The sequence below is a fragment of the Hemitrygon akajei genome, chromosome 1, assembly GCF_048418815.1.
Source record: "Hemitrygon akajei chromosome 1, sHemAka1.3, whole genome shotgun sequence".
In the NCBI taxonomy this organism is placed as follows: Eukaryota; Metazoa; Chordata; class Chondrichthyes; order Myliobatiformes; family Dasyatidae; genus Hemitrygon; species Hemitrygon akajei.
The window spans coordinates 94,177,882-94,199,054 of record NC_133124.1 but is presented as its reverse complement, the minus strand read 5'-3'; the positions used below and the strand labels follow the sequence as shown (position 1 = coordinate 94,199,054).

The 21,173-nt window shown below is 37.4% G+C and overlaps 1 protein-coding gene across 11 annotated transcripts in view; it reads right to left on the bottom strand.

Moving 5' to 3' along the window:
- The window catches only part of adgrb1a (adhesion G protein-coupled receptor B1a), a 575,895-nt gene that overhangs the window by 226,586 nt on the left and 328,136 nt on the right, over positions 1–21,173 (bottom strand). For all 11 annotated transcript variants that reach the window (XM_073048159.1, XM_073048205.1, XM_073048135.1 and 8 more), the window contains 4 exons: positions 20,505–20,651; positions 11,634–11,709; positions 6,339–6,441; positions 4,124–4,167 (listed from right to left, as the gene is read on the bottom strand). In XM_073048159.1, the coding sequence (XP_072904260.1) occupies positions 4,124–4,167; positions 6,339–6,441; positions 11,634–11,709; positions 20,505–20,651 (370 nt within the window). The remainder of the gene's footprint in view (positions 1–4,123; positions 4,168–6,338; positions 6,442–11,633; positions 11,710–20,504; positions 20,652–21,173) is intronic.

Genomic DNA, 21,173 nt, shown 5'->3' with positions numbered 1-21,173 from the left:
AAAGTCAGTTGTGGTTCAATTAATTTCCCTTAAATTGATAGATATTGGTTTGTCTAATCTCAGCTTTATAGCTTTATCTATCTACACTCACATTTGCTGGGGATTTTACATTTCCTTTTCTAAGATAGATAGAGCCATTGGCTGAGTCATACAGCTGAACTCAGAACAGCTCACCCGTCAATAGTGAAGATGATAAAGGCTACAATGAGTGAGCATGGAGATTAATGAGCCTTGGCATTCACAATCCCCTGGTATCTGTGCTTCTTCATTTAAGTAGCATATGTAAGCAATGGTTCCCAAAACTGATGTGTATAAACATGACCTGAAAACTATCAATGCGCATCGCAATGGAGAAGGAGCTTCAGTTAAAACACATTGTCCACGTTAATTTCTCACAATTTCCATATTGTGAGAAATTTCCGCACTATTACACATATTTAAGTGCAACATAAAACCACAGTGCAGTGAAATGAGAAAAATGCTTAATGTGAACAAGTGTACCACCTACCTTATGTGGGACCAAACTATTCATATCAGAAGCATTTCAGGTTCAATATCTCAGCAGGGAACAGCTGGGGTTATAATAAGACCCAGCATTGCATGCCTGACTGGAATTCACATGTCTGACAATGTGACCAAACATATAACCATGCTTGCTTTTGTCCTCTGCAATGAATTGTCATCCATCCAAGGGAAGAGTGAATATTCCAATATTTCTCTTGTATACAATTAAACAGTTAATGAGAAGAGACTCCAAGAGCACTCCAATTCTCAATAATGCTTGAAGCCAACATATAGGTAATAAAACAAATGCCTGAAGCATTTTCAGCCATGCATAGTCAGAAATATTGGCTGGATGATCCATCCCAGCTTCCTCTTGAGAGCCCTAATATTACAGAAGAATGTTTTTAATCAATTTCATTCATTCTATGTAACATCAAGAAAAGTCGAGGAATACCAGATAAAGCAAATGCAATGGAACTGCACTACATCATGTGCTCTGGAGACATGTTCCAGCATGTTACAATACTGGCTTCTATGCATCAATATGGGACATTGTCCAGGTAAGATCTGTATTAAAATTTGGACAAATCCAACATGGCTAATTACTGCTCATTCAATCTGCTCTCGAGTATCAGCAGGCCAATGGAAGCCATCATCAAAAGTGGTGTAGAGCAATATTTACTCACCAATGAACTTCACACTAATGACCTGCTTGGATATTACCTGAGCCGTTCTAGTCCAAACCTCATTAAAGCTGGGCCCAAGTAAACTTTAAACAGTGGAATTCAACAGATGAGGGAAGAGTACTCTCCTTGATATCAAGCAAAAGAAAATCTGCAGAGGCTGGAAATCCAGGCAACGCACACAAAATGCTGTAGGAACTTAGCAGGCCAGGCAGGAACTAGGGAAAAGAGTCCAGTCAACATTTCAGGCCAAGACACTTCAGCAGGTCCTGATGAAGATTCTTGGCCCAAAACATTGACTATACATTTTTCCACAGATGTTGACTGGCCTGCTTAGTTCCTCTAGCATTTTATGTGTGATTCTTGATCTCAAGGCAGCATTTGAATGAGTGTGGGGATCCAGTACCCCTGGTGAAACTGAGATCAATGAGCATGAAAGGGAATAACACTCCAATTGCTGGAGTCCTACCTGACATTCAGGTAGGTGGATCTGGTTGACGGAGATCACATATCCCATTACAGAGATTTTCTCAGCACAATGCCCTGGGTCCAACCCTAACAGTTCTGTTTAAACCTCCTCAATAAATAAATGAAGCAATCCATGCCTTCATGCAACAAGGCAACTATCAGGCATCAAATGGGAAAAAAAAATATTTATTGATTGATTGATAGATGTGCAGTGTGGAATAGGCCCTTTCAGACCTTCGAGCCCAGCAATCCTCTGATTCTAGTCTAATTACAGGAAAATTTACAATGGTTAATTAACCTACCAACCGGTACATCTTTTGACTGTGGGAGGAATCTGGACCACTCAGAGAAAACACACATGGGGAGAACATACAAACTCCTTACAGACAGCAGCAGGAATTGAACCTCAGTTGCTGATAGCTGTAAGGCATTGTGCTAACCACTATGCTACTGTGGTGTCCCAAGTTGGCATACAGCATTCACACCACTGAAACGTTGGTTGAGCAATGACCTTCACCAACATGATAGAGGCAAGCCATCTAACAGTGACACAGATTAATGTTCCCATCAACATATACCCTACCATTGATCCTGGGATTCCTCACTGATCTGAAATTCAACTGGAACAGCCTCACAAATACTGTGGCTACAAGAGCAAGTCTGAAACAAGTTATCTTGTGATGATTGAATCAACTCTTGACAGTCTCAGAATTTCAGGAACACCCAGAAGCTCTACACCTTCGAGACAAGGAAACTAACTTATCTGGAACCCCATTCATGACCATAGAGAATTAATTCCCACCAACATTAATGTGACTTCACTGAGCACCATTTAAAACCTACACTGCAGTTACTATCCTGGGCTATCCAATAGAAAGTCCTGAACTTCCAACCTCAAGCACCAAGAAGGGTTGCAGATGCATGAGTATAACACCATCTGCATGTTGCTTCCTAGTCACACACCAACCTGGCTTGGAAATATATGTCAGTCCTTTCTCTGGAACTCCCAACCCAGCAGGCAAAGTGCCCTCACCAGAAGGACTACAATGATTCAAAAGCATATAGTTTTCTATTTAGAAATACAGTGCGGAATAAGCCCTCTGGCCCTTCGAGCCCCCCCCCCCCACCCCCGATTCAACCTAGCCTAATCATGGGACAATTTATAATGCCCAATTAACCTACTAACCAGTACATTCTTGGACTCTGGGAGAAAACCAGAGCACCCGGAGGAAACCCATGCACTCAAAGGGCAGGCCGTACAAACTCCTCAAAGAGGATGGTTGGATTGAACTCCAAACTCCAACACCATGAGCTGTGATAAAGTTGCATGAATGACTGCGCTACCAAGATGTCCACCATCTACAACCACTCCATAACAGTCATATCTTTCCCAATGTACCAATTACTGCCATAAGAGAAGAGGGGCAGCAAATGGCTAAAACAGAACAGAAATTCTGGCATTGATTTTCTTAGACAACAGGCCCATTGATCCAACTGGTCCATACTATCCATTTAATAAATTTCATAACATTTTATAGAATATCTTGTCTGACAGTGAAGTAAGAAAATAAATTGCACTATATGTTGGATTCCAGTTAACTGGGACATCAGTTAATTGGGATAGCCACTTACTTGGGATAATTCTTAAAGAACAAAAACTAATTCAAAAAATTGCCAGGATTTCCTTCATTTATTTATTTGGGACACTATGCCACTTAATTGGGGCAGTTGAGCTGAGCTTTGCTGAGCTGGTTCTAACAAGTGACAGTCGCATGCAGTTGTGTGGCTGTTAGACACTATACCACACTTACAAAAAATTGTTTTTAAATAGCATCAGTTACGTGCATTTGTGCTCATAAAGCAGTGATTTTTTAATATCTGATAGATGGTGATAAATAAATAGTAAGACAATTCTGAACTGTTTTGCTCACTGCGATTTCAAGCATTCAGGCTTGGAGATGCCCGAAATGCCCACAGGTGAAAATGAAACTATTTCATTACTTTAACAAGTTAGGAACTATGAAAAATTTGAAGGCAACAACACTCATCTTGAAAGTTATACTGAAAATGAGGATTTTAGAGAATGCAATAGTATGTAGACAGTCCATTTTCTGTACTAGGTGTCTGCACTAATTTTGTTCATTGCATACACTGGATGAATTCCTCCGTCAGTTACTATTAGGAACTAATACACATATTTCTAGTATTGTATGTTCTAATTTGTTCTGTATTTCATTTAAATACATAATTTGTTGCTCTGTTTGTCTTTTTTAGACCTTTTAAATTATTTCCATGAAACTTTGGCTAATTGGGCAGTCACTTAAATGTGCCAAAATGTATGGGTCCTGATGTGTCCCAATTCTACTGCACATCAATATTGGTCTTCAACCATCAACACAAGTAGAATTTACACAACACTTCACTCTGTAAGGCTGTTTTTAAATTAGGGACTGAATTTTAAAACTTACGTGTCGGTCTCATCCCATGCAATGCATGACTGGTTTGTGGTGCCCTGTCAAACAAAATAAACACTTAAAATATAGCTGATTTTACTCATAGTGCAAAGTGAAAGCTATACAACAATGCTTTTCTTCCTGTAATATAATCCCCTGTCAGTATAGTCCACAGGCAACACCATATTAAGTTGTGTATAGTTCCATTCTGGATATAACTGTCCTGCTCTACAGGAATATAAATGGGAGAATGAAGGTACAGGCCATCTAACATGGTCAGATCCTCCAATTATGCATGTCAATCAGCAAGAAACTAAGAAAGCCCCACATTGCCCCTCACTTTAAACACTTCTGGGTGGTTATCAGATTACAGTATTGCTTTGCACTGTTGAAACTATGTGTTATAATTATGTGGTCTTTGACAGTTAGTCTTTTATCAATTATGGTATTGTCTGCACTGTTGAAACTATATGTTAACTATAACTATATGTAACTATATGGTTTTGTGTAGGTCTTGTAGCTTTAGGTTTGTCTGTTGGGTTTGTAGTTCCTTTCCAGGGAACTTGCTAAGGCAGTAGCGTGATATCAATACACAGCAGCCTCTCTGGATTACCAAATTACCAAATTACCAAACATTTGGGGATTACCAAATGTTATGTGGTTTTCTTGTGTGGACTGTTTTGTGCTTTTTCGTGATATCATTCTAGAGAACGTTGTCTCATTTTTTAACTGCATTGTATTTGTGGTTTATAAATGACAATAAACTGAATCTGAATCTGAACTGCCGCCAACAAAACTGAGCAATCTGTAGATATTAGGAATTAATTACAGTAAAGTTTACTATGGATAGATAAATAATGTATTTCCAGCTATGGTATTTCAACAGTTTTTAACAATTGAAAAGGTCTCTTCTTTGCTAGAGATGCCAAATGCAAGAGAAACATATTATCATAGATTAGAATCACATGTAGGGCATCAGATTTTATTTTCCTTGGAAATATTAGTGCACTAGTTGAGTTTTCATCAGAGAGCAAGGGCTCCAAACTCACTTCGACTGCTATCAACAATCGATTCTTAATTTATTAGGTTGGGTTTATAAAACTGCAATCTCATATTTCTGGTTTCCTCAATTATTGGTGCAGGAGCATAACTATATTGTTACTATCCCCATTTAACTTTAAAGAAATTTCCAACATGTTATAATGGTAATAACACTACCAATTCACTCGTCTCTAAGTTGTGGATAGGGACAGGGAGGAGCAGTTGCTGTTGTGAAACAGAAACATAATTGAAAAAAATATACTAGATAAATGTTTTATAACATTTTAAAAGCTGTCTCCACTAAGAGCTCTTTCATGCATAACATTCAGTCCAAATAGTGAGAAAAAATGCTGAATGCAATCTGTTAAACTGAAGGAGGATCATCCTGGGATATTTACACGATTCACAATAAACACATATATATATATATATATATATATATATATATATATTAATTATTGAAAGCAAAACACTTGCACACTCATCATTTCTAGAAGATTTCACTGCGGTATAATAAAGAAAGATGAGCTTGTGAACACCATTGCCATGTTTACATGCATATTCAACCCTTGTGAAATAGGAAAATCTTTATTTTATTTACTTGGAGATACAATACAGTACAGGTCCTTCTGGCACAATGAGCACATGCCACCCAATTACAACCATATGACCAATTAACCCACTAATCCATACATCTTTAGAAGGTGGAGGAAACTGGAGCACCTGGAAAACCCCCACAAGGTCACAGGGAGAAACCTCTTACAGACAGTGGTGGAATTGATTCATGGTTTCTGCCATTGTAATACTGTTATGCCAACCACTACATTAGCATGCCACCTCTAATCTAATTAGTAATTATTATTAAAATGAAGAGAGCTAAATATTTGTTTTACAGCACTGGACATTACAGATTCTAGAGTTTCTTAGTTAAGGCTCAAATAATTTGTAGCTACTTCTGCACAGAAAATCCTCCTGAAGTCAGCTCCAGTTCCTAACAACTGCCCAAGGGCTGTTTTTCAATAATTATTTAATTGATTAAATAACAATATTGTCATTGTCATATCAGTTCAATTGGTTTTAACTGTGAATAAAATATGCACTTAAATGACAGAATTGAATAAACCTAATCTGAAATGTGGTGGATAATATCATTCCATTGCAGAATACATAATCTGAATGCACAACTTACATTGTATAGATGAGAAAATTCAATTTCCAAAGGGCTGGATATAGATTTTGGAGAAGGCTTTACAATAACTGAGATTATCTTTGAATTCAACACTGTGGCATTTCTGAAAATGAAATCAAATGACAGGTAATATGTTAGAGATTTAAAAATGTATTTTTAAATAAAAGAATAACATAATTAAGACTCACTCCATAGCCTGTGCTACTGACAGCTCCTTTGTCAGATGCTGCCTTAAATTAATTGTGCTGGTGTTACTGGTTGCCTATTTTGAACAGTTACATGGCTAACTGCAACTGATGTTGCTTTCATTGTTTGTTACATTAATGTTGGATAATTTGCTCAATAAACAAAGACTCAGCCATTCCAAAACATATCAATGTAAAGCAATAGTCAAAATGCATCCTAACCAAGTTATTTTTAGTCCGCAAAACTAAAAATAGTTACAATTTTAACAGAGAGATTTCATCACTGTTATCTAAAGTGACATATACCAGAGGGCATACCAGTTAAGGTGAGAGGGGAAAGGTTTAAAGGAGACTTACAAGCCAAGTTATTATTTACATAGAGAACAGTAGGAGCCTGGAACATGTTGGCAGAGGAAGCAGATACGATAGCAACATTAAGGGGTCATTTAGACAGGCATATGAACAGGCAACAAAAGGAGGGATACAGACCATATGGAGACAGTTAGGATTAGTTTGGATTGGCATCATGGTCAGCATAGGCATCATGAGCTGAATGCCCTGTTTCTATGTGTTTTGTATGTCAATTTTCTTGTACAGTGCATCTTTGCCCATCAGAGTTACATTTCCTTTGTCTTTTTCTTTGAGATGGGTGCTTCGAGGAGCCATCAGAGAGATCACAAGCCTCAGACATGAACCCAGTCATATGTGTGAGATCCTTGTAAAACATTTGATTCAAGTCACCAAAATCAATCATATTCTTTTGTTTATCATCCATAGTCTTATAATTTTCATTTTGCAAACACCTATATCATCACAATGTATGCAGTAGGCTTCAAAAATGCTTTGAAGCTGAGATTTTAACAATTAACTCATCCTCCCCCCTCCCCAAGCCTCACTTCATTTTGGGAAAATGTTAAAGTTTTGCATTCTTAATGAGGGATTTTTTCTGTCATCATGCTTTGGAATGCAAATGATTCCCAGTTAAACCTTCCCAATAACGTTGAATTACCATTTCCAGTTTCTATGGTAACCTTCAGTTTAACATCAAGTGGCTTTTTAATTTCACATTTTATAAATCAATTATTAAACTCATAAATATTTCTGAAAAACATTGAAACATCTACAGTTACAGCAACATTATGATAGGATGAGGATACATATGCAGCATTATGAAAATACTCACAAAACTGGATCAGTTCACAGAAAGATTTTATTGAGAAATTCTGTTGTTTAGAAAAATGTGTTTGAGATCCCTCCATATTAGGGAGAATATATAGTATGTTTCTACTTCTGTATTATGTCCGAACATATTACTGTTTTACCTAACAGCAATGGTTTTTCAGTATTTACCTTTCACAAGCTAATTATCTCAACACTTGTCTCAAGGAATAATCCAGGGAAAATGAAGTTGAGAATTATCAGCACACTGTCTGGTACTGAAAAAAAATAACATGCTCAAAAACTCTATTTTTCCTCTGCTGTTCTTCCTAATCACCACAGTGTTTTCATATTTTTCCTTAGTTCTTTGTGGATAAATGCAGTCCAATATTACATCATCATTTATATTATCAAAGAGGCACCATCGATTGCAGGCAGCAATGCACAGTTTAAAAGCAAGGACAACCCCTCTGCAACTCTATGCTTCTGAAAATGAGTAAACATGACTAACTGCTAGAAGCCATATGCTGCTATTGCAGGGAATTGTGGGGAACTGCCACAAATGTTAACAATTTCAGTGCTGACATGTGGCTGATTAACTTTCACCATTCGTATTATTTCTTTTTCGTTTGTAAACTACAATCTACAGGTGATATTTTTATAGTATAAAGACAAGTCACAGAAACTGCTTTCCATGACAGATGTCAGGCATTAAGAAGACGTTAGTAACTGCTAAGTTGGGTGGAACAGCCTTTCTGCAAGAGTAATGGTGGATGGCATTTGAAAGAGACTGAGTGATTGTTGCAATGTGACTGCCCTGTTGGAATGATGGTATTGATGCAGGTGGAACCTTAACACACTGGTGCCTCAGTTCTACTGAGCAAACATGACCTCTTATCAAACCTTGATAGAAAGGTTAATTTATCAGAAGGGTTACAAAGAAGCCAAACTAAATATATTGGTTTTGACCCTTAATTCAAAGCTTTTATGGCATTATATTGCTTGGCGATGTACTGCTTTACCTGGAATATTTTAGCAATGTCTTTAGGAGTCTAAAATAATGCCACTCTGATTTTCTTACCCATATACCCTCGCATTTAATTTGGCACGCCATTAATAAGCAATCTGTTTACACGTTAGTGATGTGTGATCAGCAACATTTGAAGAAAATATCATACATATAATCATTAGGACTGCATGTCATATGGCCTTTATTTTAGTTAATGTCTTCTGAAGAACCCTAACTTCTGAAGAACAGCAGGAAAATGTAAATATTTTATAACAATTGTCAAAATGGCCATATTAAGTTTTTCACGATGACATATTCTGCTGTATGACTTTGTGTCGCAAAGGTTGAAATCTCTCTCTCAACGCCCCTGAAGAATAATGTCATCAAAAGAAAATTCAATGGCATTCTTGACTATGCAGAACAAAGAACCATACAGCACAGGAAAAGTCACTTTAGATCATAATGTCTGTGCTGAATACAATGCGAAATAAAACTATTTCATTTCTGTCGGCGCATGATCCATAAACCTCCATTCTCTACTACATTTCTTGCTAAATACCTCTTTAAAACCACAATTATGCCGTGCTTCCACCATTACCACTGGCAGCCTATTTCAGGCACCCATCATTCTGTGTTAAAAAAAACTTACCCACACATCTCCTTTAAACTTTCTCCTCCTACCTTAAATACATGTCCCCCAGTGTTTGATATATCTACGCTGAGAAAAGACTTCTGTCCAATCTGTCAAGACTATTGGATCAGCTGCTGTAAACTAATCTAACAGGCAATAATGAGGAACCACTTTTGTATCATAATTGCCTAGCTGGATAGATAATAGATTATGAAATTTCCATCTCATAATTTTAGAAACGTCTATCTCAGCATCACATACCACAGAGAAAACAACCTTCATTCGTACAATTTCCTCTTATAGCTCATATCCTCTAATCCAGGTAGCATCCTAATTACCTCTTCTGCACCCTTTTCAAAGCCTCCACATCATTTCTGTAATGCGGTCATCAGATATGAACATAATACTCTGGGTGCAGCCCCACCAAAGTTTTATATAGCTGCAATATGACTTCCTTACTCTTCTACTCAATTCTCCAGCCAATGAAAAGAAATGTACTATCCACTTTCTTTACCACCCTAACTACTTACGTGGTACTTTGGATATGTGGAAGTATATGTGGAAGTATCACACCAATATAATTGATCTGGAGAAAGTCACCAATTGCCCCTTCATATACTCCACTTCAGAAATTAAGTATCACAAAATGCACAGAAGACTATTCAGTACAGCAACTCTGCACCAGTTTGATGCAGGGATATTCCAGCTAATCTCTCCACTCCATCCTGATGCTCCTGAATCTTTTTTCATTTCAGAGACTTATCCGTCTCCTTTCTGAAAGTTGCAATTGAATATACTTCCTCTAAATTTAGCCACTGACTGAAAGAAAAATGTTTAACTTTTCCCATATTTGGTTCTTTTACCCATCACCTTCAAAATTTGCATCAATAATCCTTGAGAATCACAACAATAGAAATATAAGTATAAATCTTTTAAACTGGCTGCCTCATCAATAAAAAAATGCTTAGACTGAAGAACTAACACAATAGCTTTTACAAGTCATCGGAAGCTAAAGGTCAATGAAAAATATCTAAACTAGAACACTTTCTAAAAGGAATTACTTCATATTGAAGAGAAATGCTTTACAGGCTGCGATTCAAATGCTAAAATTAAATTAAATGTTTCTTCTTGGTTTCTTTTTGAGAGTTGTCATCTTTTCACCCTAAAATCCATTTCTTCTAAATTACTTTCTTTGCTGATGCCTGTTTCTCCATAGTGACAGACATGTAATAGGCCAAACATAATCTTCAAGCTTCCCAGTTAAATAACAGTGGTACTGACAGTGAGGTTTTCTTTGCCATTGTTACCTCTTTGCTGAGTATACCTATTATATATTGGCATTTAAGTGACGGTCTTTAAAAGGGTGAGATGAAGGTCATTTCAGGGATAAATCTCTCCAAGCCATTTGTTTGTGTTTTTTTAAAAATGCTCTCTCAAGATTCTGGACAATGATTATATGATATGCAGCTCCAACAAAAAGGACCTCAGCTTAGATCCTTAGCCTTTACCACACTGCCTCAACTTTGCTGATGCTACATCTGGAGTTAGCATCTGCGGCGAGGGGGAAAAAAATCACCATGCCTCCTGCTCAGGGTCACCACCTAGTGATCCCATCTGAAAAATGCTCATTTTTATGTGTCACATAAGGACAGATGTGAAGAATGGGTGTGAAGTATTAAGAATAGTCACTCTGGCCCAGTCTGTGAGCTCTGTAGATTTTCAAGGCATTTAGTAAAATAAGTTAGCTCAAAGAAGCAAGTTATGTGAAGGGGTTTAGAGCATGATATATAACAAATTCTCTTCTGATTGGGGATTTTTAGGCCTGTGTCTTCAGTAAAACCTGGATACAAGACAAATAGGATCTGCATCAAAACTAGGGCAAATGAGTTAAGGCATAATTACTATGAGAACAAATTATTTAATGTGTATCAATATTGTCTTTGGTAGTTTACTTCAAACTTTAATTTGTATGCATTCAACTTTGAATTTTGTAAGGGTGAATTCCTATAATCCAAATGCCTGAAGGTGTTGTCACCTGTAATATCGGCATCTGCAGAATGAGAATATTCCCTGAAGGTAAATGTCACGCAAATTTGTTTACAATGCATTCCTGATAGAATTGAATGCATGAATTACTAATCATAACCAAAGAACAGATATAGAATCATCAAGAGTTAAAGACTTAGTGTTATACCTAAACTCTCGTTTTCTAAGCTACCCCATTAGAATGCTTTAATTTCCTTAAGCTTTACTCTAGAAGCTACTAATTTAACCCAATTAAGTAAAACTCAATTATCAATAGAATCGTTTACCTTTGAAGATCCAGGAATGCCCCCAAGTTTCTATAGAGGACAGTTCCTATGACGAAGACTGAAGAATCATTTGGCTCTGTAAATAAAAGTACAGATTATCAGTCATATAAGATTGTTGGAAAGCATTGGCAAACTCTCAACAAAAGGTTATGGAACAATGTTTAAGTATATCCTTGAAAATAGAGATGAGTTAACTGAACCATAATTAATTTTATGTTTAAATTGATGTCAACATATTAATATTGCTACTGCATTGCCTTATCTTCTCTACCTCAATGAACATACTCCATTCTTGATTATCCTTACCCTCTCTGGCAATTGTTAGCTTAGTCTTACCTTTAAATTATGATTTTAAATAGTATTATGAAGTTCCCCTCGTCTGCAGCTGATCAGTTCAAGCAAAGCGTACAAATGATTGCAAAATAGATGCTGTGAATTAGGAGAAATTTGATCAGCTATTTCTTTGTCTGTGCTTCATTACTATATGAACTGGGTGGCATGGATTACTTTGCATGTTTTGTGCACCATTTGAAATCCATTGAACAAAGTATTAGGAATAGTGATTTCATCAAAGTATCTAATTTCACACAATTTTAGATCTTGAAATAAAGAAGTAATTGTTTTTATACATTACTTTTCACAATCTCCACTGTTTCCACCCAGAAGTTAATTCAACACATTGATCACTACTATGATGAAAAATCATTTGATGGTAATTTGGGTGGTAGTTAAGTGTTCTGCCTTATAGCTGAAGAATCCAGGTTTGATGCTGAACTAAGGTGTCGTCCCTGTGCAATCATGTGCTCTTCTGCTAAGTGCTTTCAGTTTCCTCTTCCATCCAAGGAAATGCCATTAGGTAAGTTATCCTTTAATGTTGATAAGTGGCAAAGACAATCCAATGGAATAGAATACAGAATAAATTGCAGAACAACAGTGAAACGGGTACAGGGGGAATGGGACTGATGAAATTGTTCTGCAGCGAGTTGTCAGAAAACTAACAGCAGAGTAGCCTCCACTTGTGTCAGTGTAACAACGTAGGCACTTAACAGGTTTGAACTGAATTTGTAATTTATATCATTTGCTTTGGCTTCTGCAAAGATCCTACCTTGCTATATCTTTCCAAACTAAATAGCCTCAGGACTTCACACCAGGTTCATAAACAGTTATTACCCCTCAACCATCAGGCTCTTGAACCAAAGGGGATAGCTTCACTGAACTTCAGTTGCCGCATCACTGAAATGTTCCCGCAACATATGGACTCACTTTCAAGGACCTTTCATCTCATGTTCTTCATATTTATTTCTTGCTTAATTATTATTATTATTATTTCTTTCTTTTTGCATTTGCACAGTTTGTTCTTTTGCACACTGGTTGAACGCCCAAATTGGTTCAGTTTTTCATTGATTCTATTATGGTTATTATTTAATTATGGATTTATTGAATATGCCCACAAGAAAATGAATTGCAGGGTTGTATATGGTGATATATATATTTTTTGAAAATAACTTTACTTTGAACTTTGAAGTATGTGCAGTTTGAAAATACTTTCTGCATGCTCTTCAGGATTTCAACTTTTTGAATCATTACTTATGATGTTATCTGATGGGAATAATTCACAATACTAGCATGAGATCCTCTAATTTGTACTACAAATACAGCCTATTATTTTCTTGGTGTTTTCACTCTTTAAGTGTTTATTGTCAGTGGCTTAAATTACTACTCACTGGCGAAAGTGAAATTCCATAACAAATAATTAGCAGGAATCGAAGGGCAGACTGTCCTTCTTATACCAAGAATGCAACATATTCTATAATGATAGGATGAAAGTCCACACATTGTAAAATTGGTAAACAATCCATAAAATATATGTAATCAGGAAATGTTGTTCTATATCAATGGTTTGGATGATAATGTTGTTAACTGGATCAGCAAATTTGTGGATGATAACCAAAAATCGAAAGAAGCCACAGAAAGTTATAAAATTAATCAGGTCCATCATTCAGGTCCTGAAGTGATTCAGGAACAGCTTCTTCCCCCTTGCCACCCAACTTCTAAATGGACATTAAGCCCATGAACACTACCTCACTTTTTTTATTATTTCTGTTTTTGCACTTAAGCAAAAAGTGTAAGTTCTTAAATTTAACTAGTTAATGTATATACTTACTGTAATTCATTTATTTTTCTATGTTTAACATGAATTGCATTGTACTGCTGCTATTTAGTTAACAAATTCCACGACTTTTGCCAGTGATATTAAAGCTGTTTCTGATTGCAGGTATGGTAGACAGTGAGGAAGACTATCAGAGCTTGCAGATTGCTGAAAAAATGGCAGATGGATTTCAATGCAAACAAATGGGAGGTGTTGCACTTAGGTAGGACCAACCAGGGTAGGTCTCGCACGGTGAAGATAGGACATCAAGGACTACTGTAGGGATCTGGGAACAGAGATCTATAATTCACTGAAAGTGGTGGCACAGGTAGGTAGGATTGTAAAGAAAGCTTTTGGCACATTGGCCTTCATAAATCCAGGAACTGAGTTCAGGAGATGGGTTGTTATGTTGAAGTTGTACAAGACATTAGTGAGGCCAAATTTGGTGCATTGTGTGCATTTTTAATCACCTACCTACAGGAATGTGTAAATAAGGTTCAAGTAATATAGAGGAAATTTTACAAGGATATTGCTGGGACTGAAGAACCTGAATTATAAGGTTAGGACTTTATTCCTTGGAACATACAAGACTGAGAGGAAATTTGATAGAGGTACAAAAAAGAACGAGGCGTATAAAGAGGGTAAATGCAAGCAAGCTTTTTCCACTGAGGTTGGGACTTCAACTAGAGGTCATGGGTTAAGGGTGAAAGGTGAAAAGTTTAAGAGGATTAAGAGGAACACGAAGTAAAACTTCTTCACTCAGAGAGTCGCTAGGGCATGGAGTGAGCTGCCTGCGCAAAGAGTACATGTGAGTTCGATTTCAATGTTTATGTTTTGATAGGTACACAATGGTAGGGGTATGACCCTGGTGCAGGTCGATGGGAGTATGCAGATTAAATGGTTTAGCACTGATTAGATGGGCCGAAGGGCCTGGTTCTGTGCTGTACTTTTCTATGACTCAATGATTCTACTTTATATTGGTTTGCACGGCAGAATTCCTCCAACTTGGCATAACTTGGTTTGAATATTAACAATCATTCAATGATAATCTAAATGCAAACCACTTTACTAAAATGATGTTCAGAATGAAAACAAGACTTAGGGAAGAGCCAGTAGCACTCAATCCTGTCATACACTCCAAAATGTTAACCTAAGCAATACAAGAATATGACAGCTAGTAGATACTGATGTCCACACTACCCATGTTTACATTGCATTTGCTTCAATGGCAAATAATATATAGGGTATATATCTATATACCCTAATGACATACTAGGAGACCATTAAGTCTATGTTAGCTCTCAGACCAACCCTGCCAATGCCATTCCCAAGTTATTTCTCTGCAGACTATTTTTTCACATGTTCTTTAATATCCCACTCTCCTGTAAACAATCTGGAATAAAATAACAGCATATCTTTGCAATGTATTAGGAAACTGAAACACCCCAATAGGAGCCCAGGTAGACTCCATGCAGAGAGCAACAGAGGTCAGAATAGTACTGGAACTTAAGAACTTACGCATTTCCTGCTGTATCACTGTTACCTGAATTAAATCTGTCCTATTCCTAAAAACTGGGGCTTAAATGGAAATATTTTTTAAAAAGGTGAACACATCAAAAACATCCAAAGGTGTTTAGCTTTTCAAAAGTGAATTCAAATTGAAAATAACAAGAACATTGTAATTGACCATGGAAACCTCATCATAAATGGATCTAGAAACCTTGACAAACAGCTGAATTTCAGGTCAGATGTGCAGATTTTAAATGGTTAACAGGCCCCTCCAATTTGTGTTACAGAAGCACAGCATTCATGTCAGCATCAGACATGAGGCTTTAAAGCAAATTTAATAAAGGAAAGCAATACATCTGCAGAAGAACTCCGTAACTGGATCATAAAGTGGAAACTGCATAGTCAGCAAGATCTTTGGAACCAATCCAGATACCACTATCACAGACAAAAAATAAGTGAAACAAGAAGATTCTTGAAAGGGTGCCTTGTAAAGCTATTAGCATTCAATCACCTTGGCTCTCAACTAGTGATGTAAAGCAAGTCCTAACTAACAAAGGAGATACCAGAAGACATAACTACTTCTGTAGATATTTTAATGAACTCCCTGTGTGTAAAGATCATAACTGTACATAACATGCAACCACACCAGAAAATTTTAAGAAATGAAGAAATAATCCTTTCAGACACAGATTCAATGTCAACATCCACTTGGCTTTCTCTAATTTAAATCAGGTACCACATGCATATTCAATTTGGACATGATTAAATTTTGATTGTTAAAACTGTTTTTAATCCACATACTCCACCTAAATGTGCAATTATTCAGTGTATTTATGCCAACTACATTACGACTTTAGACTCATGAAGCTGGACATTGGATCATATTTGCCTTGGCTGGACAAGGTTAGCAGAACTACTTAAATGAAGAAAAACATTGAATCAGATAGGTATTTATTTTTTTAAAAACTGCTTCAATGGTCACCAAAACTGATAATATTCCAATGTTATTGAAAACTGAAATTTAAATTACCTAATCAATAACATCTCCTCATACTGACAATCAATATAGGCACATCTCAAGGATATGTGCTTAGCCCACTGCTTGACTCTCTCTATACCCACGTCTGTATGGCAAGGCACAGCGCAAGCACATCTAAATTTGCTGATGACACAATTTTTGTCCAGAATCTCAGATGGTGACAAGCAGGCCTGCTGCTGTGAGATAGATCAGCTGGTTGAGTGGTGTCTTACTTAATATCAGTAAATCCAAGGAATTGATTGTTGTCTTCAGGAAACAGAAGTTGAGGGAACACACACAAGTCCTCATCGAGGGGTTAGCATTTTCAAGTACCTGGGGTCAACATCTCTTAAGATCTATCCTGGGCCCAACATATTGATACAATTACTACAAAGGCATACAAGTGGCTACACTTCATTAAGAGTTTGAGCAGATTTGGTATGTTACTAAGGACTCTAGCAACTTTCTACAGATGTACCATGGAGAGCATTCAAACTGGTTAAATCATTGTCTAGTATGGAGCGGCCACTGCACAGGAATAGAAAGAGCTGCAGAGGGATGTAAACTCAGCCAACTCCATCATGGGAACTAGCCTCCTCTGCATTGAGGACATCCTCAAAAGGTGATGCTTCAAAAAGGTGGCATCCATCATTAAGGACTCCCACCACCTAGGGCATGTCCTCTTCTCATTATTACCATCAGGGAGAAGGTACAGGAGCTGAAGACACACTCAATGCTTTAGGAACAGCTTCTTTCCCTCCACTATCAGATATCTGAAAGAGCCATGAACCCATGAACTCCACCGCACTATTTTTGCTCTCTTTGTACTACTTATTTATTTTTCACATATAAATTTCTTACTGTATTTATATTATTTTATGTTTTGCACTGACTGCTGCTACAAAACAACATATGTCTGTGATAATAGAGATGATTCTGACACTTGACTAGGCAATCCTTTCCACAGGGAAACACCAGAGACCAATCAATGAGTGGCATGGAGAACCACCACTATTACATTTCCAGCAGCAGAGTTTCTTTTGGGAACAGAATTTTTATTCATCCACTGTTTTAAATTTTTCTGAAGCATCTACCTGCATCCTATATATTGTTGCAAGGTATGTACCAAGATCCACAGGGAACAAATCATGTCCACATTATTTCTCTTAAAAAGCAAAAAAATTTGTGGCAGACTTATTGACAGAATGCTTCAGTGATGTGTTTGACAATGTTGCATTAATGATGTTGGGGTTGTCCAGAAGGAAATGGGGTGGGGTGCAATAGTGACAGAAGACAGGAAAGGTATGTGAATGTAGGACAACAAGTCAGATAGTATTATCTAAATATTAAAAAGCTCAGAGAGAGTTCCAGACGCTCTGTTTCTTAAACCCTCCTTATGAGAACTTATCCTCATTTCCCCTATAATCTTTCCACCAATTTTATCTGCACTCTCCAGGTCACTCATGAGTTTATGCATCTCAATAAAGCCCTTAAGACCATACAATATAGGAGCAGAATTAGGCCATTCGGCCCATCGAGTCTTCTCTGCCACTTCATCATGGCTATTCCAATTTTCCTCTCAGCCCCAGTCTCCTACCTTCTCACCATATCCCTTCATGCTGAACCAACCAAGGATCTATCAACTTCTGTCTTAAATATACTTAAAGATCTAGCCTCCACAGCTGCCTGTGACAATGAATTCCACAGATTCACCACTCTTTGCTAGAGAAATTCCTTTTCATCTCCATTCTAAAAGGATACCACTCTATTCTGAGGCTGTGTCCTCTGGTCTTTGACTCTATCACCATAGAAAACTTCCTCTCCACATTCACTCTATCAAGGTCTTTCACCATTCAGTCGGTTCGTTTGAACACTCTACAGTTTCAGCATGTCCTTTCTAAGACAAGGGGCCCAAACCTGTTCATAATACTTCAAGTGAGGCCTCACTAGTGCTTTATAAAGTTTCAGCATTACATCCTTGCTTTTATATTCTAGTCCTCTTGAAATGAATGCTAACACTGCATTTGCCTTCCTCACCACAGATTCAACTTATAAATTAACCTTTAAGGAATGCTGCACAAAGACTCCCAAGTCCCTTTGCATTTTAGTTTTTTTATATTTTCTCTTTATTTAGAAAACAGTCAACCCTTTCATTTCTTCTACCAAAGTGCATGACCATACCCTTCCCCAAATTGTATTCCATCTGCTATTTCATAGCCCAAATCTGTCTAAGTCATTTTGTACCCTCTCTATTCCTCAAAACTGCATGTCCCTCCATCTGTCCTTTATATCGTCTGCAAACTTTGCAACAAAGCCATCAATTCCATCATCCAAATCATTAATACATAACATAAAAATAATTGGTCCCAACACAGACCCCTGTGGAACACCACTAGTCACTGGCAGCCAGCCAGAGAAGGCTCCCTTTATTCCCACTTTTTGCCTCTCGCCAATCAGCCACTGCTTTGTCCATGCTAGAATCTTTCCTGTCATACCATGGGCTTGTAGTTTGTTAAGCACCCTCATATGTGGTACCTTGTCAAAGGCCCTCTGAAAATCCAAGTACACAACATCAACCATTTGTCCTTTTTCTATTCTGCTTGAACTTCTTCTAAGAATTCCAACAGATTTGTTAGGCAAGATTTTCCCTTGAGGAAGCCATGCTGACTACAACCTATTTTATCATGTGCCTCCAGCTACCCTAAGACCTCATCCTTAATAATCGACTCCAACATCTTCCCAACCACTGTGGTCAAACTAACTGGCCTAGAGTTTCCTTTCTTCTGCCTCTCTCCCTCTTGAAGAGTGGAGTGACATTTGCAATTTGGAACCATTCCAGAGTGTAGTGATTCTTGAAAGATCAGTACTAATGCCTCCATGATCTTTTCAGCCACCACTTTTGCTACTCTGGGGTCTACACCATCTGGTCCAGCTGATTTATCTTCCTTCAGAACTTTCAGTTTCCCAAAAAACTTCTCTCTAGTTACAGTAACTTCATGCACTTCATGCCTCCGATACCCAGAACATCCACCATACTGCCATTGACTTCCGCAATGAAGACTGATGCAAGATACTTACTCAGTTCATCTAACATTTCATTGTCCCCATTATTACCTCTCCAACATCATCCTTCCAGGGGTCTGCTACTCATTCTCACCTTTTTTTTTTTACACCTTATGTGTTTGAAGAAACTTTTGATATCCTCTTTAACATAATTGATGAGTTTACTTTCGTATTCCATCTTTACCTCCTTAATGACATTTTAGTTGCCTTCTGTTGGTTTTTAAAAGCTTCCCAATCCTCTAACTTCCTAGTAATCTTTTCTTTATTACATGCCCTCTCTTTGGCTTTTATATTGGCTTCAACTTTTCTTTTTAGCCATGGTTGTGTCATCTTTCCCGTAGAATACTTCTTCCTCTTTGGGATGTATATATCCTGTGCCTTCTTAATTGCTTCCAGAAATTTCAGCCATATCTGCTCTGCTGTCATCCAGTGTTCTTTTCCAATCAGTTCTGCACAACTCCTCTCTCAAGCATCTATAATTCCCCTTACTCCCCATAACACTGATACAGCTGACTTTAGCTTCTCCTTTTCAAATTTCAGGGTGAAATCATTCTTATCATGATCACACCCCTAAAGGTTCTTTTACCATAGCCTCTCTAATCAATTCTAGTTCATTGTACAACGCCCAATACAGAACAGCTCATCCTCTCAAGGGCTCAACCATGAGCTGCTCTAACAAGCCATCTCATAGGCACTCTAGAAATTCACCCTCCTGTATTCCAGCATCAACCTGATTTTCCCAGTCTACTTGCAAATTGAAGGCCCCGATGACTATTGTAATATTGCCCTTTTGGTTTGCATTTTCTATCTGAAAGTTTCTCATCAGTCCACAATAAATGCAGAATACAGTGGATATGTTCAGCATGTCAAGGAGTATCTTTCAACTGAGAAATTCTAAGTCTTTCAAACTGATAGTGAAAGGTCATTAATGAAATGTTAACTCTGTTTCTCTCATCACAATTGCTGCCAGGCCTGTTGAGTTTTCATTATAATTTTTGTTTTCATTTCTGAATTCCAAAGCTTATTGATTTGCTCTCCTGATACAAGCATTTTATTCAATTTTTGATCTGGTGATCCCCATGTGGAATCTGTAAAGTTCTAACAATGAAGTGAAATGAGAAAAATATCATACCTGTTGATCCCCCCTTGGAAAAGACTCTCTTCGAAATAGTGACTTTATCTTCAGAATTCCTTGCCCAGCCAACCATACCTCTCCATCCTTTCATGGGGAAATTGATATCTGTAGCCCCATTGGCTGGGCGTTTATAAATACATATCACTGAAAAGAAAACAAATATACCAAACGACTTACTTAATAACAAATACCAGTGAATTCTATTTACTATCACACAAGTATATTGGACAAATTTAGCCCCTTTTCAAAAATCATTTGACAGCAAAACAGAAATGAATTGACAGAGCAGCTCCAAACTTATCTCTCCTATCAACACAAACTTCCAATCTGCTTTCTGACTTTTTGCCATGGCAAACTACTTCCATTTTTCAGCAAAACTGCATAGTCTCACTTCTCTCAGGTACTTTGTCAACAACGTACTGCTCAGCTACCTAAATGGACAGCCCAAGAATTAGGAATTAATATGCTAGTTCTCACTACTAGTTAGATCTCAAATTGGAAAATATGTGCCTAGATGAAAGTATTGATCTGCTTGGAGCACACCAAGGGCAAGGTAAATTGGAGATATAAGATATTAAATTAAATCCAGGTTCCTTTTCCCAAATTTTGCTGAAGAACTTCATGGTAGGGATTTGTTTCACAATCTGTCCTTGGGCAGACCATGAT